The sequence below is a fragment of the Centropristis striata genome, chromosome 18 (genome assembly GCF_030273125.1).
Source record: "Centropristis striata isolate RG_2023a ecotype Rhode Island chromosome 18, C.striata_1.0, whole genome shotgun sequence".
Taxonomy (NCBI): Eukaryota; Metazoa; Chordata; class Actinopteri; order Perciformes; family Serranidae; genus Centropristis; species Centropristis striata.
In genome coordinates this window covers 9,592,588-9,619,329 of record NC_081534.1, presented here as the reverse complement: position 1 = coordinate 9,619,329, position 26,742 = coordinate 9,592,588, and the positions used below count along the sequence as shown (strand labels likewise).

Below are 26,742 nucleotides of genomic sequence, written 5' to 3'. Positions count from 1 at the left end.
TTAAACCGTGCAGGAGGTTTTTCACAGCTTTGAATCCTGTAACGATTCCCTGCGAGGCAGACAGGGATGTGTTGCAGGTTCAGCCATCAGAGGCAGCAGATATGTAGACTGTCAGTCAGGGAGACATATGGGACACAGTGAACATGGTCTCACAGGAATCCGTGAAATAGCCACGGATTTGCTTAACTCAAAATCCGTGGAATAGCCACGGAATCACTCAAATTTCCATGAAACTGACACGGATTTCGCTACAATGCAAGTTAATGACAGTCATATCCCGTGGCTATTCGTGTTCCAAGTCACGTGACTTTCAAGGTCCCAGCGGTCAGAACAAAAAACATGGCGGACAGTTCTCTCATTTTTAGTGAAAAAAATCAATATTTTGACTTAGTTTCTGCATAAAAATGGATTTTGATCACATTTCTAGCGAGAAATATATGGTTTTTTTTCTAAATATTCACTCAGTGAATGTACATAATCACTTTGTATGTTGGAATAGCCACGATATGACGGGATATGACTGTCATTAACTTGCATTGTAGCGAAATCCGTGTCAGTTTCACGGAAATTTGAGTGATTCCGTGGCTATTCCACGGATTCCTGTGAGATCATGTTGGACACAGTGCACTGGTCCGTTGGACTAAGTGTCTAAATACTTGAAACTACACTTTTTGCCCTAGTTCATATTTACATTGTTGGCTCTGGAACAGATCTTTTTTTTTTTCAACTTCTCTTTATTGTTTTTTTTTTCTGTCGTTCACATACATGGTCATTTATGCTTGAAATCAACAAGAAAGAACAGAATGATAGTAGATTAAGGGATTTTTGTTTTTAAAAGCTGTCTAAATGTTACTGGCTGGGTTTTCAACCTAATTGTCCTTTTATTTGATAATAATTTGAAAACTTGTGTGATATGTGTTATGGTGTCAGATATTCCAATATCTGAGCTTGAGGTGGTATCCTGAGTGAAACCAGTGTGACACCAGTTTATACACAATATGATGGAGTTTAATGTGTGAAGCTACAGCTGAAAATACAATTTCATTGATAATAGAATATTTGTTTTACTGATGGCACTTTCAACAAGTTGTCACTTGGGGATAGGCTAGTATAAAAAATGTATGTGTGAATGTGTAAATAATAATCTAATATATATGTATAAAACTTTTATTAGAACCTTTCCGCTTTTGGCAGCCAATTGCACAACAAGACTGTCAGTCAGGGAGACATGTGGGACACAGTGCACTGGTCTGCTGGACTTAGTGTCTAAATACTTGAAACTACACTTATTGCCCTAGTTCATATTTATATTGTTGGCTCTGGAATATATATTTTTTTTCAACTTCTCTTTATTGGGGTTTTTTTTTTTCTTTCGTTCACATACATGTTAATTTATGCTTGAAATCAAGACGAAAGAACAGAATGATAGTAGAAAAATAAAAGCAAAAAAAAAAAAACCTAGGTGGAGTCAAATCAAATATCAAAACAATAATAATCAGGTTTACAAATAAAAGAAAGATATTTAAATAGTAATAATACAACTTGGAGGATGTCAAGTTTTCTAAAATTTACAGTTTTTCATTTTTCATGGCATTCTATTTAGTATAATAGTCCATAAATGGCTGCCATATTGTGTAAAAGGTATTTATCTTACCTCTCAGGGTGAATTTTATTTTTTATAACTGCAAATGTTTCATTATATCATTCATTAAAGCTTGATAGACTGGAGGATTTTTTTGTTTCCAGCTCAGCAGAAATATTCTTCAACTAACAGTTTGCATTACAGTAGATTGCTATAGTGACACAAATGTCCATTTGGACTCATAATATTGTCTTATGACCGTAACAACATTATATAAATGAGTATCAAAAGGAGACAAGTTTAATTGTATTGTTACACTGCAAAAAATGTGTGTCTAAAAACACTAAATCTGAGGGAAATGATCTTGCTGCATGGACAGATAATTTCACTTGACAAGATTTCTTACATTAAGATTGTTAAATCTAGAAATAAGCACGTTGAACACTTAAAATAAGAAATTAACTCTTAAAACAAGATAAATTAAAGCAGCAAGCAGCGATGAACTGGCCCAAACAGAGTGCACTGCAAATGATTTGCTTCTTAGCAAGATAAATTTAGAAGTGTTGGATAATTTTTCTTGTAAATTAAAAGAAAAGAAAATGTTGTCAAGTGAAATTATCTCCATGCAGCAAGATCATTTCCCTAGATTTAGTGTTTTTATCTTGTTTTTAGACGCACCTTTTTTGCAGTGTATAAAGAACATAAACTGTACATTTATTTCAACCCATAATTCTTGCATTTTCTCCTTTAAATGCAGAATTAAAAGCCCCACATTTAGGTACAGCTCTACAGCCATATTAACAGTAAACCTGACTTTACATACAGTATACAGATACAGAGTATATGGCTACAATATGCAGATACAGTTCACAGTTACAGTATACAGATAAAGTGTACAGATACAGAATATGGATAAAGTTAACGGATATGGTATATGGATGTGGTTGCGGATATGTTATACGGTATATTAATACAGTTTACAGATATGATTTACAGATACAGTTTACAGTTACACCTTTGCCCGCATAACATGGAAGTGAACAGGAGGAACATGTGTAATCGCAGCCTATTGCAGTTAGTGATGTCATTAGTTGCAGCTGTGTTTAGCAAGTCAACATATCTGCTGTAAAAAAAGAAAAATGTTTCACAAACACACACACACACACACACCTGAAACATGTCTCTCCAGATGGGTTATTTTTAGAGTGTGTGCACATTGTTCAGGAATGTCATGATCTCCTGCTTAGGGGAATGCTGTGAGCCTATGTTACATCCAGAAATCACATGCTGAAGAGTGTGTGTGTTTGTGTGTGTGTGTGCACATTAGATTAGATTAGATTTATTGTCCCCAAGGGGAAATTCATTTTCACATTACTGTACATCACATCAACAGCAACAACAACAACATCACACAGCACATAACATAGAGACATTTACATGGCATACTCTTTTGTTTAGAGCAGCAATGGCTGCAGGGATCAGGCTTTTTCCAAGGTGAGCCCCGTTGATCTTTGATTATTTTAGCAGGAATCCTAAAGCAGCTAAGTCACCCCTCTGTCAACAATTTGGCCAACAGTTAAAAGTTTAAAAAGCCTCTGAGCTAGCAGACATTGATCAACACCAGCCCGATCGTAGAACAAGGTTTTACTCCACAAAACTAAAAGGTCACCCACTACAAAACAATGGTTTTTGTGCACATCAGAAACCAACTTCAAAGGCACGATTTTGTTTCTTTAAAAAAGCCAGCAAATAGAGTGTCGTAATATTACTACGTGCTGCCATTGCGTCATTACTGACTTCAGTACTAAATCTTAATGTTGTCGGCAAGAAACTGAGCAGAGGTGGATGGTATATGCAGAGATACACATCTTTATTTTATTACTTACTTACTTACTGCCCTTTATGCCTAGTGGCATGTAGGGCAGCAACAAAGGATCTCCACTCATGTCTGTTTTGGGCGAGCTTTTGGATAGAACTCCAGGTCTGCTTCATGGCTTTCAGTTCTTTCTCCACTGTTCGACGCCAGGTCTCTTTGGGTCGCCCTCTCTTTCAAGTGCCTTCAGGTGTCAAAAGTAGAGCGGTTCTTGTAATGTAATCCTGTTCTTTTCGCATGATGTGTCCAATCCATCTCCACTGCCTTCTTGTAATAATGGTCTCTATACTTTCTTGGTTTGTCCAAGCAAGTAATTGCTGGTTGGAGATGTTGGAGGTTGGAGTTAGGCCAGAAGATATGTAAGATTATTCTGAGGTTTCTTGTGTGGAATGCAGAGATCTTGGAAAGGTCTTTCTCCGTCATCCTCCAGCATCCAGAGCTGTATAATAAGGTGGAGAGAACACAGCTCTGGTATAACTTGAGTTTGGTGTTGATACTGTACTTCATGGACTTCCACATATTGTTCATCATTCTGAATGTATTTCTTGCCTTGTTGAGACGGCTTTTGATGTCATTGCCTGTTCCTCCATCATATCTTTAAGTGCTTCCCAGATATGAAAACTTCTGTTGTGGGTATATTTATTCCATTTATTTGTATAGGTGGAGGGTTTTGTGTGTTTAAGGTTATCACCTTATAACCAGGCTTATGTTCAGTCCTATTTGTTGTGCAAATCTGTTGACACATTTTATTACTACTCATGGATTAAAGTTCTCCGTCGCTACGGCGGATTTCCGTCATTTGGAGTTCAGCCACTTATGAGATCAATATCCGTGTTTCCTTTTGGGGGAAGAGTGGCCGCTGGGAAAGTCTCAGGCCACACCCTCTTAAATGTCCATTCGCTCTGAGTGTCTCCATTACAAAATAAGGCCCAGAGGGATTTAGAGACTCTGGAGGTAACGTGAAGTGCTGGGAAGGTTTTCTGGCTGTCCTTTGACAAGTTAACTGAACTTTACTGCACTATGGTCAATAAATGATATAGAAGCACTGAAACAGTAAAATGGTTTAGCTCTTCATATAGATCCTGACAGCTGAAGCTCCTCTGTACTTGGTTCTCTGTAAATGAGACGTGTATGTTGCCTGGAGGTTGCATCACCATCAGCCCCCTGTGACCCTCTGTCCAAGTCCTATTTTCTGTGTGTGTGAGACAAGAGCTGACTTGCTAATCAGAACTGCAAACTGTCTTGTCATTCAGCAGCCTCTATGGTGGAGTCATTCCTCACCCTGCTTAACAAATCACATGAGGGTTTTGAACATGGACTGTATATAAATAATGGACGTAGTCGCCCTGACCTCACCCATTGGTTTGTGGACTGCCAGTTGGAAGCATCGAGTTCGGCGTTACAGTTGTCGCCATCTTGCTTTTTTGAGACAGAAAGAGACGCTATATGGACTAGAGATGTTCCGATACCATTTTTTCCCTTACAATACCGATTCCGATACTTGTGCTGTGGGTATCGGCTGATACCAAGCACCAATCCAATACCAGTATGTTTGTCGTCTTTAGGGTGACTTGTCTTCAGGTGTTTAATTAAATTGCTTGTGTTAAAATTAGCCAGGCTCATGCCACCCCTTGAGATTTTATCTTTGCACATGTTACATGTGGCAGTCTCACTGCTGATGGGAGATTCCAGTGTGAAATATTGTCACACCACCGACGTTCTACTTAACTTAGCTCCAAGCCTCGCGTCAACCTGCTCTGACACACGTGTGTGTCTGTTGTGTCTGTGTTACGTAATCAGTTCCTCCTTGTTCCTCTAAAACAGCAGCTGCACAACGCCACTGTTTTAAGAGCGGCAAAGAAGAACTGTGCCAGAGCTTAACGGAGCAAACCAGTGAATAGATTACTAATTTAATAAATTACATGGTATCGGATCGTTGCCTGGACTCCAATACTCGCCGATACCGATGCCAGCATTTTCGGCAGTATCAGAACAATTTCTGATACTGGTATCGGAACAACTCTAATATGAACTGGGGAGCCGCGAGATTACAAACAATTAACATATTATTTTGAAGAAGACTTGAAACTAGTGATCACGACCATAATGTTGGTCATTGGCGACCACTTTTGTTGGAGTTTTGAAAGATCGCAGGCTTAAGGCTCTTCCTTGTTCGCTTCACTGCTCAGACCGGGAGGTTGCCGCCTGGTATGAACAGAAAGTTGGCGCTAATTTGCCAACACCGCTGTACCAGCTCCAAGCTGCTAGCTGCTAGCAGTTTAACCATCTTTGCATAGAAAAGAGCAACATGAGTAAAAACTGTGAAGCCCCCTGTGATCCGCCTGATTAGACACATTTTATTATTGTCACACCATTACATCATGAGCTGTATTTAATAAGGATCCCACAGGGACTCATTTGCTTTGAGAGAAAATATCTTGATATAGATGAGGGAAGCCCCCAGTGGAGAGCGTCAAATCCTCCGAGACACGACCCTGCCATGCTCCCATCGGCCATAAATGCAGCTTCCCCCTGTGTTTCTGTAATTACATCGATGGACCGCTGAGACACCGTGAGAACTGGGGCAGCTCTCTTAGGTAGTGTGTGTGTGTGTGTGTGTGTGTGTGTGTACTCCAATGAAAGTGAGGACCACAATTAGTTCTTAACTAACAGAGTGAAGACATTTTTGTGAAGTGAGGACATTTCAGGTGGACCTCACATCTTCAAAGGCCCTAAAATTGGTTTCAGGTTTAGGTTGGGGTCACCGGCTACAAATTCATTACATTAGTGATGTGTCCTCAAAATGATAGAAGTACAAGAATGCGTGTTTGTGTCTTCTCGTACTTCCTACATAGTGAGGACCATGCCTTTAACCAGCAACCTGAGGATTTTAAGGTTCAGGTTATAATTAGGTTTAGGTTAGGGTGGTTAGGGTTGGGTTGAGGCATTCAGTTGTGATGGTTAAGGTTAGGGGTCTAGGGAATGCATTTGATGAATACAGAGTCCTCACAAAGATAGAAGGACAAGCATGCGTGTACTTATAAATATAAATAAGCTAGACATTTTGATATGGTTTAGGTGATTTAGGTCATCATGGTATTTGTCTCTGTGTGTCTTCCCATCCTTTAACCCTTTGATGCACAACATGGGTCCAAAGTGACACGACTGAGTTTTTTATTTTCTCTATCTTTCACAATTTTTGATCATCATACATCCTAGTTTTTTGTTTTCATTTCTTACTTTTTGAACAAAAAACCCTTTTTGTATCACTACACTTCTAATGCACAACATGGGTCAGAAATGTAATTATGGGGTATTGTGTGTATAATTTTAAGGAAGAATGAATTTAATGAATTTTGGAATAAGGCTGTAACATAACTAAAATGTGGAAAAAGTGAAGCGCTATGAATACCTTCCAGATATATAGTATGTGTGACAAAATTATACATAAACATGTTAAATATATTAAATATATGAGTGCTTGGCCCCTCTTACTGCTAAAATAATAATTGGAAACAAATTACTATTATTATAGTATTAGGCCATTTAATTTTTAAATCAAATTCTAGGAAAAATTGATATAATGATCAGATATCATGATACTTGAGGCTGGATGTTTTGCAGTGATATGTGAATTCCTTGTTGCATAGCTTGCACACAACCATGCTCTTATCGACGCTTCCATATATATAATAATAATGAGGTGGTTAATGAAGAAATGTTGTGTTAAAATGTGATATAAATATAGTACATTTCATAAATTCAGGTAGCCTATAGGTAGGTAGACCTTCTGTAAACTATAATACTTTGGTTTTTGAGGTAAAACACAATCCACGCTAGCTACCACACTAGCCGCTAGCTGCTATATGTTTTGCATTGAGGTGATACTTGAGGCTGGATGTGCTGCGGTGATATGTGAATTCCTTGTTGCATAGCAACACAACCATGCTCTTATCGACGCTTCCATCCGTTGGTTTTTAGTAACAAAATGTCCCATCATCCAAGGGGCCAACCAAAGTGGTCTCATCAGCTTCTTCCTTCATGTTCACTGTGGTTTGTTGTTGTCTGAACTCATGAACGCTAGTTGGTGCTCCAGTATAATCAGTCCGCCTGAAACTCATCCAGTGAGAAACATGCAAAAATAAGTGTGATTAAAATGCGTAAATGTTTTATAACGCGTTAATTTTTGTGTAATTAATCTTAATGAACGTGTTGAAGTCCCGGCCCTTAAAATGATTTAAAAAGATAGAGCAAAGAGACACACAGTAAGCATGAATTGTGCACCAAAGGGTTAATGGAGACTCAGGACAGACTCGGTCTTATTCAGGATATCCAGGAGAAAGGGAGATTGAGGTGTGGCAGATGCAAAGAGAGAATGGTCTGAAATCTCCTTCACACCTTTCCCTTGCATCTCATTGGTGAAGGATAATCCTGTGGAGCTGATCGCTGGATGTGAGCTCTCTGCAGCCGTGTCGCAGCTAAGCTCTGCAGGTTTGAGGGAATTAGCTTTGGTGCTTCAAATATTCACTTTAATCAGTCGTAATGGAAGCAAACAGAGCATTAGTCAATGCACTGATGAGATCCTTTCCACTGAGTGACGTGTGTGTGTGCAGAGACACAGAGTCGGCTGAAACATATTTAATGATTCGTCACATCTGCTTTGTTCACATTTCTTCATTAACCACCTCATTATGTTCAAATTTGTTGACATCCTGGTAAAAAAAAACAAAAAAACATGAAGCGTCTTACACATAATCATGTGAGCTGGGACTAATGTGGCTCTGAAGGGGACCTGAGAGTTTGGGTTCACCTCTTGCTGACATCCTGGCACTTTCTGGAGATAATAAATCAATAAGATAAATAAACTATTAGCCTGTCAATTAAGAAAGCATTTATATAGTTTAGATCAGTAGTTGTCAACCTTTTTGAGTCACGACCCCCAATTTAACATGCATGTTGTCCGCGACCCCCGCTTACTTAACAGAATCTCACACGCACAGTTCAGATCATACAAACTCAGTTGATATGACGAATTTTGGACAAATAATGAAGTAGACAACAACTAAAACATCTCTCTGTCTGTGCATTTATATATGTTTTTATATTTTTATTGTTACTTTTAACAATCTAAGTCCTTTGCTATAAGTTTAAAGGTCCATTCTGACCTCCTGAGTGTGTAACAGTCAGCTTCAAGCCAGCGACTCCTTGGAAAGTAATAGCTTGCTACTTTGGGATTTGTCAGAAAAGACACAAAATTACCCCAAAAAAGAATCAAATTGATCACAAAAAGACACAAAATGATCAAAAAAAGACACAAAATGACGACAAAATTATATATAAATTACGCAAAAAAGGACTCAAATTGACCACAACATGACAAAAAAGGACTCAAATTGACCACAAAATGACAAAAAATTACCACAAAAAGACACAAATTGACCAAAAAAGACACAAAATGACAAAAAAAGACAAAATGACCCAAAAAAATTAACAAAATGACCAAAAAAAGGAAACAAAATGACCAAAAAAGACACAACATGACCAAAAAAAAGACACTAAATGACCAAAAAAAAAAAAAAGACATTAAATGACCAAAAACACTAAAACACATAAACACTTTAACACAGTTGAGACAACTGACTTCCAAAATGATTTGGCGACCCCCAGAAATCATCTTGCGACCTCAATTGGGGTCGGGACCCTAAGGTTGAGAATAGCTGGTTTAGATGAAAAGAAATGTAATTGGACATGGATATACTGCCCTACAAAGTCTAACTGCAGTAACTATGCTAAAGGTAAAACTGAGAAAAACTGCTTTAAAGTTTTTAACGTGTTTTAACTGGCCAGCCAAATTGGTTTTCTGTAGATAAGTGATATGACACTTATTTCTACATGTATTGATGATGTCATTTTTATGCTAAAAAATCACTACTAATAATGCAAAAACAGAGTGCAGTAACTACAATGTTGTTGTCTTTTTTCAGCTTTTATATTCAGTTTTCAGTGAATAAACATTTTCAAACTGATTTTGTTATAAATGTATTTAAAAGATGTGCGTATTTAAGACTTAAAGAAATGTTATATTTTAGTCTTGATATAATTTTATATATCAAGACAAGTCAAACCACTTATATCTAACACAGCCATTTGGATTCAATCTCTTCTCATTACTCATTACTGCTGCTACAAACAAGGAGCAGAGGTGAACCTGGAAACATGGGGACAGGGGCCAACCAAGACCAGGGAATGTCCTGAAGGACAGTCTAACCCAGTGGTTCTCAACCTTTTTTCACCCCCTGTGAAATATTTTTCAGCCAAGTACCCTCGAACCAGGGCAAAGCATTTGATTTAAAAAAAAAAAAAAAAAAAAGACTTAAAAACAGAGCGCTGTGCCATCAGTGTCTGATTTATTAAACTTTGGAACTGATAAACACATACAAAATTAAAACATTTGAAAAAAAAAAAAAATATTTAAAACATTTTAAATGTTAATAATCCATGACTAAATTTATTGCAAATGTTTCTCATCACTAAAATGTAGTGATTCAAACTAATGTAGTAAAAACAGTGAGCATATAACCATTTAAAACTATAACTGCTACGCTTCAACCACGACTCCATCTTTGAGTTTTCAAGTGATTGACAGGTGATGCCAGGTGGCATATGACAGGTTGGGTCCAACCATCCTGGTATGGGTTAGTAGGATCATGAAATTGAATAGCCTGCTGAACATAAAATTAATTTTATGAACTTATACTGTAAGTATATTTTGCAGTAATGTATATTTTAAAATCTCACGTAGTGAGGTTACCACTAGGTGAGGTTACCTGTGTATACTGCAGGAGGGATGTTACACATGTCCGTATTCTCATGATATAGCCTTTGTTTTTAAACTTTTCTTTTGTGATTTTTCTATTTAAATAAATGAATAAATGTTTAATGTAGTCCTTATTTTTGTCCCACTAATGAATTAAATGCTGACTCATCTATATTTAACACATTAGATTTATTACATCCCTTCGAATCAAGAGGGCTTTGCGACCCCCCGTGGATCTTTGGCGCCCCCCTGGGGGGTCGGGCCCCCCCTGTTGGGAACCACTGCTCTAGCCGACCTTATATAATACTTTTGATACCTGAAGTTACAGACACCTTTATGGTCAGTATTCAAAGTACTGAGCCTCAGTCCTCAACCACACAGTGTTAATAACCAAATCAAATGTTGTTTTACACCCTGCCAGAGAAACAGTCTTGATGACCTAATTTTCGCAGACTAACACCAGCTCTCAACAAACTCAGAAATCAGCATGCCAGCTGCCGTGCTTTCGAGAACTTGCTGCTTGTCACCGCTTGGAAGATGATTGTGACTTTGTGTGCAAAGTATATGTGTGTACTTGACATGATGACAGTGATGTGTGCTGTTGGCTGACTCACAGGAAGCAGCCTGATCCATGGGAACTATTCCCAAAGATACCTGGGAAAAACAGAACCAGGACCATGACATCACTACCGTGTCTGTGTGTGTCTGTGTGTGTGTGTGTGTGTGTGCGTGTGACAACCTGCGGGTCCAAACATGCCTTGAGACATGTGCCTGTGCCACTAACGGAGTGAGGTTTGTGCGTCTCACCGGGACAGATGAAGGAAAAGGGAGTGTGTTTACATTAAGCAACATTTATGCTGATGATTGACTTTTACCTGTGAGTCAGCTGCCAGCATGACATGATGTGTGTGTGTGTGTGTGTGTGTGTGTGTGTGTGTGTCAAGTGCATGTTGGCATTTAGCTCCAGTTCCCACCATCTTCCTCCCTGCTTGCGTAATTTATGAATGTAACACTCGCTCATTTACAGCCAATGCAATTTATGAGTAAGTAAATCATAGAATGTGACAAGACAGCGAGTCTTTCCAGTTCAGTGTGTGTGTGTGTGTGTGTGTGTGTGTGTGAACCTGACAGATGACAACCTCCCACAGTTTGCATCTGCTCTCCCTGTCACATGTTAGTTCTCTCTCGTATCCCCCTCAATCATCCCAACACACACACCCTCTTATCTCACACTACCTGTCACTTGTTGTGATGAAGGATAGATTGTGTAGCTTTCCATTTGTAAATATAATAACTAGGGCCGGGACTCGATTAAAAAAAAAAATCTAATTAATTAGAGGCTTTGTAATTAATGAATCAAAATTAATCGCATTTTAATCGCATATAAATATTTGACCTGAGAAGTGTTTTCTTCTCAGTGAGAAGTAATTTTTTTCACATGGATTTTTAGTATGCCACTGAATAATGACTGAATACATAAGCTTAAACAACAACAATATTGTTTATTTTTGTTCGAGTCCAACAGACCAGTGCAATTTTTGCCATTAAGTGTAGCAATAGTATATTTAGAAATATAGTACATTTCATAAATTCAGGTATCCTATAGGTAGGTAGACCTTCTGTAAACTAGAATACTTTGGTTTTTTTAAGTAAAACACAATCCACGCTAGCTACCACACTAGCCGCTAGCTGCTATATGTTTAGCATTGAGGTGATACTTGAGGCTGGATGTGCTGCGGTGATATGTGAATTCCTTGTTGCATAGCAACACAACCATGCTCTTATCGACGCTTCCATCCGTTGGTTTTTTGTAACAAAATGTCCCATCATCCACGGGGCCAACCGAAGTGTCTCATCAGCTTCTTCCTTCATGTTCACTGTGGTTTGTTGTTGTCTGAACTCTTGAATGCTAGTTGGTGCTCTAGTATAATCGGTCCGCCTGAAACTCATCCAGTGAGAAACGTTCCGCGGTGCAAAAATCCGTGCGATTAAAATGCGTCAATTTTTTTAACGCGTTACTTTTTGTGTAATTAATTCATCTTAATGAACACGTTAAAGTCCCGGCCCTAATAATAAAAATAAATAACAATAGCAATTGTCTAAAAATTATCTTTGACGCTGTCATACAAAAATATAAATTCATTATTGATATACACTCAACAGCCATTTTATCAGCTCACAAGGTCTACCTACCTCTACATCTGCTTCTAGGTATTTGAGTTACTGTTGCCTTTCTATCATCTCCAACCAGTCTGACCATTCACCTCTGACCTCTGGCATCAACAAGCATCAAGGCTCTCTGGATATTTTCTCTTTTTCACACCATTTTCTGTAAACCCTAGAGATGGTTGTGTGTGTTCTGCAGTTTCTGCCCCTCTGGCACCAACAACCATGCCACATTCAAAGTCACTTAAATCACCTTTCTTCCACATTCTTTTTTTTTTCTTTTTAGTTTTTATCCCACGATTTTTGTAACCCATTTATTTTCCACCCTGTGCCAATTGCCTATTTCATGATCTTGGGCGCTACCTTGAGCAGTTAGCAGACCGCTTCTTGTCACCTGACAGGGGGAGTTTCCCCGGTAGGACGTGGCGCGTCAGAATCACGTTATTCCCACCGGTTCTTTTCACCCATCAGGCTCCCCGACCGACCAGAGGGAGGCACTATAGCGACCAGGATCACTTCATGTTTTTGTGAGAGCTCCCTGTAGGGGGAACCTCGGGCGACAAGGGGAGAATATGCAAACTCCACACATAAAGGCCCCAAACAGCCCCACGGGTGCTGGAGACATGGAGGTGGGGACACGCCTCCACTGCCCACAGCGTCCCTGGCGGGAATCGAACTGGGTCAGGACCTTCTAGCTGTGAGGCGACAGCGATCCCAACTGCGCCATCGTGCCCCCGTCTTTCTTCCCCATTCTGATGCTGCTTTGAACTTCAGCAGCTCGTCTTCACCATGTCTACATGTCTAAACGCATTGAGTTGCTTGCTTGCATTGTGATTGGCTGATTACATATTTGCATTAACGAAAAGTTCAGGTGTATATTTATTTTTTATATTGATGTATATTTATCTCCATGTCGACTAGTCTTTCTGCCTATGAGCATGTGATTATATATATAATACTAATACAAATATGTAACTAATATAATATTCAGACTTTGCTACATGTCACCATGGCCTCCCTTAAAACCCTGTTGGCAGTTATTCTTATTTATGTCTTGCTGTTTTGTGATCTTCTCTTACAAACAGCACAGTTTCCCCACAGGGATCCCTATAGTTCTTTTTAGTATATGTAGTAAATGTGAAATGGCTGCTGCATTTCTCTTTCTACCCCCTTACACACACACACACACACACACACACACACACACACATGCATGCATCAAATGTTCCTTCCACTGCTTCTGCTGCCTTCCACATGCTGCCTTCTGCTGACACCTAGTGATTATAGCTGGATCTGCAGGCACACTTAGTATCGAACAGCAAATGGAGAAGCTCCCTGAACACACCATACTTAACATCATTTACATCACATGTAATTTACAAATGATCATCAATTAAAAACAAGCAAATGATAGTTTGTATGTCTATTATTTTGTCTCTCTTCTGTCGACTCTGTAGCAGCACAGCGAGCCTTAAGGCTGCAGGCAGTCGTCACTGCGTGTTTAATGTGCCCAAAATAGCTTCAACTTATATAATGGCAACAGTTACTGACTGTGGGTCAAGAAAGGCCACACACTGATTTACTACTTTTTTGTTCATTTTTAGGTTGTCCCTAGATGTTCTTATTGTCTCTGCACCTTAATCTCTTAATAATGTAATAATGTCTTTTTTTATCTACTGCTGATTTTAATGTGTCTGAGTTTTTCCCTTAGTCTTTTGTCTGTTTTGTTTCTGGTTTCTGTAGCACTTTGAGATTTCTTTATAAAAAATGCTTTACAAATAAAATGTATTATTATTATTATTATTATGTATCCTTTCTGTCTTTAATATTTTCTCCACATAATTCATTCTTTATCTCTCCTCTCCTCTCCTCTCCTCTCCTCTCCTCTCCTCTCCTCTCCTCTCCTCTCCTCTCCTCTCCTCTCCTCCTCATCCTCCAGGCAGCTTCAGGAGCTGCAGAAGCAGAAGGAGATGGAAAGGGAGCATCAGGAGCGAGATCGCCAAGAAAGGGAGCGTCAGGAGCGTGAGCATCAGGAGAAGGAACGCCTGGAGCGAGAGATGCTGGAGCGCGAGCGACAGGAGCGCGAGCGTCAGGAACGAGAGCGTCAGGAGAGGGAGGCGCAGGCGGAGAGGGAGAGACTGGAGCGGGAGCGCCAGGAGCAGCAGGAGCGCAGCGAGCGTGAGCTGATGGAGAGGGAGAAGGCAGAGAGGGAGCAGCAGGAGCAGTTGGACAGAGAGCAGCAGGACTGGGAGAGAGGGAGACGCATCTCCAACGCTGGTGAGTGATGATCACTTTAGCTTCCTGCTTTAACACACACAGACACTGCAGGCACTATGTAGCAACTATTGCACTGAAGATGTGCATAGTTTTATTGATTTAAAATGTGTTAAAATGTGAACAAATTTCCTTTTACTCTGAAATATAGATCGACACAGGTTGTCTTCACAAGAGATTTACAGAAGTGCAAAGCAAATATAGTATATGTAGTATTAATCTTGTGTAAAAAACTGTGATGCGAAACCTGGACTGAATTTTGGTGTATCCATGTTGCATCCTACCTGCATACAGTACACAGGAAATCAATTTGTATATGTCAGGCTGAGTTTACACTTAATGTGGTTAGCATTTGAATCAATCATCTTATGCAAAGGGGAAGTGATGAAATACAAGATCCTATGCATGTCAATCAAACATGAACCAATTTCATTTCTTAAATAGACATCGAAATGTGTTTCCAAGGATGCATTAGATATTTTATGTTTTTTTGTTTGTTCATATTTGCGTCAAATTTTGTACCAGGGAGCAGCTCCTCTATTGCATTGTGGGAGCACTGCAAAAAAAGTGTGTCTAAAAACAAGATAAAAACACTAAATCTGAGGGAAATGATCTTGCTGCATGTACAGATAATTTCACTTGACAAGATTTCTTAAATTAAGATTGTTAAATCTAGAAATAAGCATGTTGAACACTGAAAATAAGAAATTAACTCTTAAAACAAGATGAATTAAAGCTGCAAGCAGCGATTAACTGGCCAGAGCAGAGTGCACTGCAAATAATTTGTTCCTTACCAAGATAAAAAAAAATTTAGATTTAGTGTTACATAATTTATCTTGTTTTAAGAGTTAATTTCCTATTTTAGGTGTTCAAGATGCTTATTTCTAGATTTAACCATCTTAATTAAAGAAATGTTGTCAAGTGAAATTATCTGTCCATGCAGCAAGATCATTTCCCTCAGATTTAGTGTTTTTATCTTGTTTTTAGAGACACCTTTTTGCAGTGAGAACAGTGTGCATCATCAGCCTTCTCAAAAGTCAGACTTTGAGTGTGCAGGATTTTATGAAGTGTGATCACACTGCAGACTCCGGCCCTGTTTAGATTCAGTGTGTAGTGTGGACACGGTTTATTTCAATGACCTAGCGTAGCTGGTTGTATTGAAGCTGTAATGGTTCACGTGAGAGTTTAAAGGTACAGATGAGCGTGGTGCTTATAAGGAGAGCTCTTCTCCAACAGTCCAAAAGGGCCTCTGGGTGGAGGACCTGTAGCCTGGGGGCCGGGTCCCCTCTGAGTGGAGAGCAGCTCTGTGTCTGGCCCAAGCTCTGGGCAGCTGCCCATCTGCTGGATGGGCGCTATTAACAGATTGCTAAGGCACTGGGGCATGGGGGAGATGGATGTCGCTCTCTGCACGTGAGTTTGGGGTTGAGTGCATTACTTTAGGAAACTCACCGCCAGGCCTCACACCAGTCACACACACATCACTTCTGACACTTCACACTAGGGCTGGGCGATATATCGATACACTGTAATAAATTATTAGATGGATAGATGGATAGATGGATAGATAGATAGATAGATAGATAGATAGATAGATAGATAGATAGATAGATAGATAGATAGATAGATAGATAGATAGATAGATAGATAGATAGATAGATAGATAGATAGATAGATAGATAGATGGATGGATGGATAGATGGATAGATTACTTTATTCATCCCCAAAGGGAAATTCGGTTGTCACAGCAGTCCGGTATTCAAGTACAATAAAATACAATAGAATAAGATACTGAGGTAGCATAAATAAAAACAACAGTAGAAAAAAAACACAATAGAACAAGGACACAAGTTAAAAAAAGCAGATCAGTTTATTCTGTAGTCATTTCATTTTACTTAATATATTTGATAAAATGTATTAAATATAAATGCGTCCTTGATTTTGAGGCATTTGCTTAAGTAACTTTAATATAAAAATGTTTGAGATGGAATCTACTTATTTCGATCCCATTAAATATAATCTTTCTATGTATGTAATTCTAAATCAAGAGAATTTTGAATGAATCCAACACAATAGAATTAGTCCATAAGTAGACCATATCTCATATATCGATGTCGTTCCATTTTTTTTCTTTCTTTATATATAAATGCTGCCCTTACTAGGGTTTGTCATATTTAGTTATTTTGTAACGTTTTTTATTATTTTCTCATATAAATATATTTATTTCAGAAAAAAGATTGGCCTATTCAATTTCATTGGCTATTTTTGATTTAAGATATTATTTCATTTAAATTCATGGAGCTTTGATTTAAAAAAAAAAAAAAAAAAGGTTCTCCTGTTGTTATACAGTATTTATGTACACTTAAACGGTTTCAATAAAACTACTTGTGACATGTCATATTTGACTTTGACTTTGACTTTGACTGAACATTTGCTCTCACTTTGCGATAAAAATATCAGGATATATATCGATATTCAGCCTAAATATATCGGGATATGACTTTTGGTCCATATCGCCCAGCCCTACTTCACACACATCCAAACATGTGTGACATGCTGCTTTATACACCATGGCAACTATGATTCCCTGTGAATCAAATTCCTTCACAGTTTATTAACTTGGATCATATACCCCTGTTCTAGGAGGATCTTAAGCTTAGTGCTTAAAAATTAATAAACATATTTTCAGTCCAATTTATTGACAGAAAGTGAAGCTGTAAGGGATCACGGCTTTGGTCGTCTGATAGGAAGGGAAATTAGCTATTTTTAAGGACTGGGTCAGCGTTGTGAGTTGCGCTTCAGTGCCATGATCGGCCTATTAGGATACGCATAAATAAATACACACACACACACACACACACACAGACACATAAGCAGGCAGGCACAGTTCAGTGGTGTAACTCAGAGGCTAAAAATACATCATCAGGGAAAATGCTGGTGAGACCCCCAGGGGTGTGTGTGTGTGTGTGCGTGTGTGTGTGTGTGTGTGTACATGGAAATATCCCAGGAGAAGAGGGGGGAGTTATTTCATATACTATAAAACACACACACACCTACACACACTGCAAAAAAGGTGTGTCTAAACTCAAGATAAAAACACAAAATCTGAGGGAAATGATCTTGCTGCATTGACAGATAATTTCACTTGACAAGATTTCTTAAATTAAGATTGTCAAATCTAGAAATAAGCATGTTGAACGCTTAAAATAAGAAATTAACTCTTAAAACAAGATAAATTAAAGCTGCAAACAGCGATGAACTGGCCCGAGCAGAGTGCACTGACAATAATTTGTTTCTTACCAAGATGAAAAAAACTTTAGATTTAGAAGTGTTGGATAATTTATCTTATTTTAAGATTTACTTTCTTATTTTAAGTGTTCAACATGCTTATTTCTAGATTTAATAATCTTCATTTCAGAAATCTTGTCAAGTGAAATTATCTAGATCATTTCCCTCAGATTTAGTGTTTTTATCTTTAGACACACCTTTTTTTGCAGTGCACACACATTGTTTGAACATATGATTCTGTTTAGTTTAATGTGAGCTTCTGATTTAACATTTATTGCTTTATAGCACTGTTTCTCTCTTAAAGGACAAGTGTGTCTCTGAAAGCTGTGCTCTGTCGCTGTTCTCTAAATCAGTTAAGAAAATTGACAAATTGTCCTAAATTGTTGCGATGTTGTCACTACATTAGAGCAGCTGCATTGTCAAGAGCACTCTCAGCGATTTTCTGACCTTTTAATTTTGTAGTTTTTGCATTTTTCTCTTAAGTTGTTCAAGATTGTCCTTGATCTTGTGGAAGCTTTTTTTTGCTAGAAATTGCAATTACTCTAATTTGCACTTAATCTTGAACAGTGAAATTAAAGATGTGAAGGTGAGCCTTTTCCCTCCGACCTCTGCTTTACTTTCATATGACACACACACATTTCTGTATCTAAAACGTCCCCATTGTGCACATTGTTTGAGTGTATATTCTGCAAATTGTTCAGAACATGGGTATCAAATGGTGTTGGTATATTTTTTCTTTTATCTGGATTTTTGAAAAAAATATTTAAGGTCGATTGACTTTCCTTTTGCTGTTATTGTTTTTTTTTTATTTGAAGTCCTACAATTGGTTTGGTGCCATTAAGGCTTGGCTCCAGTGTGGCTTTGTCATCTGCCCATGTGTGTGCATGTGCGCTTAATTTTTCTGTGTGCACGTGCGCAGCTCTCCGTGTAATCAGTGTGTTCTGATCATGTGTTGGTTATTATGGAATGGCAGAGCAAAGCTGGGGCCTCTTAGTCACATGACCTGCCCATAGCTACAGAGAGACGGAGAGAGAGAGGGGGGGTGGTGGAATGATGAAGAAGTATGGAAAAGGTCAAGGTTTAGTGAAAGGGGAAAATAAAGATGGAGACATAAAGGATGAAGACAGCATAGTGCAGAGTTAGGAAACAGTGAAGGTTGGAAAGAAATTGTGGGTTAATGCAAAAGAAATGTAGGAGAAATTGTGTGTGTAGTGGTGTGGAAGCCTGAATGAGCAGTGAGTCAAGTTCCAGAGGATAAATGGTAAATGCAGCATGAGCTGTCAGAACGCTCAGCTGGGAGGAATTGGAAAAAAGCCAGACAGTCTTACTAATTCATCAGGTTATTTGTCTTATGACTACCAGTCAGGTGATTCTGTGAATTCCAATTCTGTGTGTGTGTGTGTGTGTGTGTGTGTGTGTGTGTGTGTGTGTGTGTGTGTGTGTGTGTGTGATCCTGCACAGCTAGGTCAAGGTTGTGGTATGTATGTGAGGGAGAAAGTTTATGTATATCTGATTATGCATGCATGTCTGTGAGAGTGAGATTTCTGTATGTCAGGTTTTCTTTGGCCATCCATTCATCCGTCCATCCATCCCTTAATCCATCCATCCATCCATCCATCCATCCATCCATCCATCCATCCATCCATCCATCCATCCATCCATCCATCCATCATCCATCCATACATCAATCCATCCATCCATCCATCCATCCATCCATCCATCCATCCATCCCTCCCTTAATCCATCCTTTAATCAATCCATCCATACATCAATCCATCCATCCATCCATCCATCATCCATCCATCCATCCATCCATCCATCCATCCCTTAATAAATCCATCCATCCATCCTCCATCCATCCATCCCTTAATAAATCCACCCATCCATCATCCATCCATCCCTTAATCAGTCCATCCATCCATCCCTTAATCAATCAATCCATCCATCCATCCATCCATCCATCCCTTAATCAGTCCATCCATCCATCCATCCCTTAATCAATCCATCCATCCATCCATCCATCCATCATCCATCCATCCATCCCTTAATCAATCCATCCAGCCATCCATCCATCCATCCCTTAATCAATCCATCCATCATCCATCCATCCATCCATCCATCCATCCCTTAATCAATTCATCCATCCATCCATCCATCCATCATCCATCCATACATCAATCCATCCATACATCAATCCATCCATCCATCCATCCATCCCTTAATCCATCCTTTAATCAATCCATCCATACATCAATCCATCCATACATCCATACATCAATCCATCCATCCATCCATCCATCCATCCATCCATCCATCCATGCATCCATCCATCCATCCATCCATCCATCCAGATGTAAATCTACCACGCTGTCCAGCTCTTCCTGGGGGACCTTGAAGGGTTCCCAGGACAGATGAAAATAAAAATACATACTTTTAAAGACATTGGGGTGTTGTTTAAAATGTAAACAATGCAACAATCCAATGCTTTCCAGGAGAAAACCGGGGCCTCAGACTTGGAGGTGAGGGCTCTCATCCCAACTGCTTCACACTAGGCTGTAAATCTCCCCAGTGTGTGTTATTAAATCTAGAAATAAGAATGTTGAACGCTAAAAATAAGAAATTAACTCTTAAAACAAGATAAATTGAAGCTACAAGCAGTGATGAACTGGCCCGAGCAGAGTGCATTGACAATTATTTGTTTCTTACCAAGATTAAAAAAAAACTTTAGATTTCGAAGTGTTAGATAATTTTTCTTGTTTTAAGAGCAAGATCATTTCCCTCAGATTTAGTGTTTTTATCTTGTTTTTAGACATACCTTTTTGCAGTCTATATAGTATTAACCCTGGACAAAAAAAGTTTACTCCGGCTATGAGAATAAGGACTGTAGAAAGTGGCATTGCTAGTATAGGGAAGTGGAGCAAAAGGTTAACAGAGGATTAACAACTTTACACCATCTCCACACACACACACACACACACACACAGAGTGTGGCAGCTGCATGCAACACACTCCAGGCTATGCTAAGCACCAGAGTGGTACACAACCACAATCAAGCTAATTAGTTAGAGAGGGCTCAGCTGAGCTGGGATAGACATGTAATGAAACAGAGGAGAGATTAATACAAAATCATTGCATTTATATGATATGACACTCCTCATAAACCATATTTTATAGTCTATAGCAAGTTATTAAACACCATTGAAACCTATAAAGTAGAGATATGGGTGTAGTAGGGCTGGGCGATATATCGATGTAAAGATACATCAATATATTTTTAAAAGTGATATGGAATTACACCATATTGCATATATTGATATAGTTCAATTTTTTTTCTTTCTATCTATAAATGCTGCCCTTACTAGGGTTTGTAATATTTAGTTCTTTTGTAATGTTCGTTATTCTTTTCCCATATAAATATATTTATTTCAGAAAAAGATTGGCCTATTTTGTTTATAGGCTGTTTTTATTTAAGATATTTTTTTATTTATGAAGCTTTTATTTAAAAAAATAATAATAATACATATAATATATGTTATACAGTATTCAGATTTACTTAAACAGTTTTAATAAAACTGCTTGTGACATGTCATATTTGACTTTGACAGAAAATTTGCTCTCAGTTTGCGATAAAAATATTGTGATATATATCATATATCGATATTCAGTCTAAATATATCGGGATATGACTTTTGGTCCATATCCCCCAGCCCTAGGGTTTAGCATGATTCTAAAATAATTACCATATATTATCACAATTCAAATAGCTTGGATTAAAACCAACATGAAGACTTTCCACAAAACCCAACAGATCTTTATTTAGTCATCCTTCTGGGAGATGACTAGGCTGACACTGGTAACCAGTCCATAGCCACTGTACACTAGAGCAGCCATTCTCAACCTTGGGGTCGGGACCCCAATTGGGGTCACGAGATGATTTCTGGGGGTCGCCAAATCATTTTCGAAGTCAGCTCTGTCTTCTTTGGTCATTTAATGTCTTTTTTTGGTAATTTTGTGGGGGGTTTTTAGTCATTTTGTGTCTTTTTTGGTAATTTTGTGTCTTTTTTAAATAATTTTGTGTCTTTTTTAGTAATTTAGTGTCATTTTTTTGGTAATTCTGTGTCTTTTTTGGTCATTTTGTTTCTTTTTTAAGTATTTTAGTTTTCTTCTATCATTTTGTGTCTTTTTTGGTAATTCTGTTTATTTTTTTGGTTGAGCGGGGGTCGCGGACAACATACATGTTAAATTGGGGGTCGCAACTCAAAAAGGTTGAGAACTACTGATCTAGAGAAAGACAGCTCCGGATAGCGTCTGGACCTGATTCTCCAGACACTGTCCAGGGTTCACATGAAAAGAGACATAGAGACACCAGACACAGAGACGTGTACATTTACCATTTTTCATTTGCATATAGTGTTTGTTTTCATTGCCGGATGTGATTTGGTTCCACACTTCTAACTGTTACATTTCTTGTTGGCTTCTGCTGTTGTGTTGTGATGAGTCATATGAGCTGGTGCATGATGGGCCTTTGGGTGCATTAGGTTGAATTCTATCTATGACTTAGTGTCCCACTGCGGATTGAACAGGCTTAATGACTTTGGTGATGAGCTGCATCTCCTTGGTGACTCTTCTGTGGGTGTGTGCTACATGGTGAACTCCTGCCCTTCAGCCTGTTTGTCTTCCCTCTTCTGTCCCAAACAAGACATGACAGCGTCGTGTCTCTTCTCTGTCCACAGTGCTAACACCTGTCCACTAACATAGTAGCATCACTTCACCCAAGACACTACACACAACCTGAAATAAAACGTTGGTATAGCTCTGTGCTGGTTTTTCCTGCTTCATCTGCCCCCTTCTCTTTTTTCCTCCCTCCCTCCTTCCTTCTCTCTCTCCTGACCTGCTGTTTTTCCCTCCTGTGTGCATGACGGCTGCTTCCTTCTTGCCTTCTTTCCTTCCTTCCTTCCTTCCGTCACTCCTTCCCTTCTGTCATGTCTTGTCCTTGACCATTTTTTGTCCTTTCGCTTGGCGTACATTTAGCCTTCGAAAGCACACTGTTCACTCCCACGCCACAGGAGTACGGCAGAACATCCTCCACGCCCGTATCCCCGTCCACGTCCACATACCCCGCCCCCGGGACGGCGTCACCCTCCTCCACTACTCCACCCACCCCGCCTCTAAGGCACTCGGCCTCCCGATTCGCCACCTCACTGGGTTCTGCCTTCCACCCAGTCCTGCCTCACTACGCCACGGTCCCCAGGCGACAGCAAGCCTTCCCCCAAGCCCCGCCTTCTGCTCCCGCTCCGGCCCCCGTACCAGCCCCGCCCCCTCCACCCAAATCAGTGGTGTGGTCAGCGTGCAACTTCACCCCCCTGCCCCCTTCCCCCCCTGTCATGATAAGCAGCCCCCCAGGGAAGGCTGCAGGTCCTCGGCCACTCATCCCCATCGCAGCCCCTTCCCCTCTCACCCAGAAGCCCCCCTCGCCGGCCCCCAACGGCCCACCCATGTTCCCCGCACCTTCTCCGGTGACCATCCCGCACAGCCACACCCCTATTGGCATCGCCTGCCCCACCCCGCCTCCCCCACCTACCCCACCCCCTCTCCCCTCCCCCATAGCCCCCCCTTCGTCTTCCTCCTTGGTCTCGTCTCCCCCCTCCTCATCCCAGGCTCCTGGTGTGCCCTCTCCCTTCACAGCGCCCCCTGCTGCAGCCGCCGCCGCCACCTCTGCCTGTGCTGAGCACCTCTCTCTCCCACTGGGCCTGGGTCTGTCGGGGCCGGGGGAGCCGGACACAGCTACAGGCCCAGAGACCCTCCTGGCTCAGGGGGGCTCCTCCTGCCAACCCCAGCCCCAGGGTAAGACCTCCACTCCGGACTCATGTCTCTCTTTTGTCACTGCCTCTGTCCCGTCTGTCTTTCTCTGCTTTTTGACTCACACACTAACAGGGGGGTGGAGGGGCTATGGAACCCTGTTGGATCTGTTACGTTGCTACAAAGTGAGATTCTATTCATGATTCAATACTTTATTGCCATACAACAGAAGTTGTTAGGGATTTGCTGCAGTGTGCTCTACAATGCAACAGACAAGACAAACACCACACAAAATAGGAAGCCACAGACGTAGACATAAACATAAGACATAGTACATACATGATTCACTCATTCATTCAAAGTGTCAAGTGACTTTAGTGGAAGTTCACCCAAAGTGCAGGTTTTAAGTTGACTTCCAAAAGTGCAAATGTAACAGGAGGATGCTGATGTGAGAAATAAATAAATAAAACATATATACATATACACATACATATACAAATCTATACATATACATACATACATACATACAAATACAGTTTAAAATCAGAAACACACTATGTATTGGATTGATCTACTTCTATGAGGTATTGGTGCAAAGATGGAGAGCTATTTAAAAATCGAATTGCACTACAGTATGTGCTATTTTAAAAGTGGGATTTTGTCGTGTTAACAGCCCTCAGCCTTCTACCTGTCTCATAATACAGGCTGCTATCACAGGGTGAACGTGTCGCTCCTGGCTGATTGAATCTGTGACTTCTGGCTGCAGTTTGTGACATAAAACAGCTGCTATGTGACTGTTGTGGTGTCTCCTGATGGGGAAGTCACTGTCACTCAAGCCTGTTTCATTTCTTTGTTAGTCTCATAAACTGCATGTATGTCCATGTTGTCTGGCTGTCTGTTCTTGGGATATGACATATTTGTAGTCTTTCAGCATGGCATGTCTGTCTGTGAGATAATAATTATTACTTTTTGGATACAGATGACTGAGTGTAGTCTGTACACTGCAGCTGCCTTCACATCTCCTGCTTCATGTCTTCTTTCCTGAATCCATTTCTCAACCATAGTTGTACATTTTTCTCACCTCTGTGCTGATGATTTGATTTTCTTTGCTTTGACTCTTCACTGTGTTTTCTCTGTGCAGTCAGTCAGACATACAATAAGCCCCTTCATATGAAGTCACAACATCATGTGTCCCTACAAATGAAGTAGGACATCAAGCTTGGCACTAAGACTCTTAACTAGAGCAATTCTCTTTGTGATTATTGGTAACATTCCAAACAAAAACAAACACTTTATTAGCATTCTGTTTTAATTCATGATGATTTCATCAGAGTATTTTATGATAAGAATTTACACTCCATTGTCCCTGGCTCTTTAGTTGATTTTCAAATACAACTTTAAATTTGTCTTCAGATAAGGCATCAGAATAGCAGCATTTATATGCAAATACACCAGCGCTCCACTGACCTCTTTCTTATTAGCCTCAGGAGGCGTTCCAATGGCCTTTGACCTCAGAGATCATCAAACTGATTGGCCGGAAAAGATGGGAATGCTGGTTCAATATTGATCACAGCTCAGCATGTTCACATTCCATCATAGATAATTGATATTGATTATTTTGGAATGGACAAAACTCTATTTCTGACTCAAACTAATGTTGATATTTATCAGATTCTAAATGTTATCAAGTTTTGGCAACTTTTGAATGAGGAATCATAATCAGACAGATTGTGTTAAGTGTGTGTGTGTGTCTGTCTGTCTGTCTGTCTGTCTGTCTGTCTGTCTGTCTGTCTGTCTGTCTGTCTGTCTGTCTGTCTGTCTGTCTGTCTGTCTGTGTGTGTGTGTGTGTGTGTGTGTGTGTTTCATTAATGTATTGCTCAATGTTTATTGATTTTTCTTTGCTCCATTTATTGGAATGTATACATTCCAGATAGGGTCTGACAACTAATATCTTGATATTTCTTATTATTTAATACAATAACCAACTGTTGCCCAGCCCTGTTTCCATTTTAACCCCTTTCACTACTTCTGACTAATACTGCATGATGATATGATGTGGCATGATATCATACCATGTTCATTGGGAAACAACAACCATCATTATTACACTACAGATATAACCTGTCAAAGACTTACTCCAGCTGATATTTTTAATACTCAAGCAGCAGGTTATTAATCTAATTTCCAGTCATGCATGGATCCTATAGTTCCACACTCAACGACTGTAATGTTTTCCTAGTAATTGACAGTTTGAGTTCAATTTTCCATCCCTGTGTCTTTGCCCCCCTCCCCCTCCCCCCAACAGATGTGATGCCGAGCCCAGGGTTGACCACCCCCACCCCTCCACCACCTCCCCCCCTGCCGCCCGGCTCCACTGTGACCTCCGCAGCCCCCCTCTCCACCCCAGCCGGCCACCCTCCCCCTCCACCACCTCCCCCGCTCCCTCCTACGCTGACTCCAGGCGGGACCCCCCCTCCTCCACCCGGTCCACCTCCTCCTCCAGGAGCCCCACTGCCTCCCCCGGCTCCTCCCCTTCCCGCCGGACTGTTTTCTCCTGCGGAGGATCGTCCCCTCTCAGGCCTGGCCGCTGCCCTTGCTGGAGCCAAACTGCGCAAAGTGCCAAGGGTGAGCCAAGTCTGTCCTCCTGTAGCTCCTCATAGCTGTGCCATACAAGTTCTAAACACATTCATAAGATGATCATCTGCATGTGCAGACACTGTTACATTTTATATCAGTCTTTGATGAACTTTTGATACACACTGTTAGAAAAATAGCTTGAGGAAACCTTGAAAATTAAATGATCTGGCTTCAATTGCCAAAATCCTCACCTATTTCTTTGCGCAGATCGTTTGATGGGGAATGATGAGCAGGAGACGTCCCAGTTCTCAGTTTAACATAATTTTATTACAATACGTCAAGAAATGTGCAATATTACAGAGATCTCCA

General features: G+C 40.0%; 1 protein-coding gene across 3 annotated transcripts in view; it reads left to right on the top strand.

The window, feature by feature from the left end:
* Positions 1 to 26,742, top strand: part of enah (ENAH actin regulator) — a 127,711-nt gene that overhangs the window by 78,822 nt on the left and 22,147 nt on the right. For all 3 annotated transcript variants that reach the window (XM_059356720.1, XM_059356719.1, XM_059356718.1), the window contains 3 exons: positions 14,378 to 14,715; positions 23,029 to 23,841; positions 26,102 to 26,421. In XM_059356720.1, the coding sequence (XP_059212703.1) occupies positions 14,378 to 14,715; positions 23,029 to 23,841; positions 26,102 to 26,421 (1,471 nt within the window). The remainder of the gene's footprint in view (positions 1 to 14,377; positions 14,716 to 23,028; positions 23,842 to 26,101; positions 26,422 to 26,742) is intronic.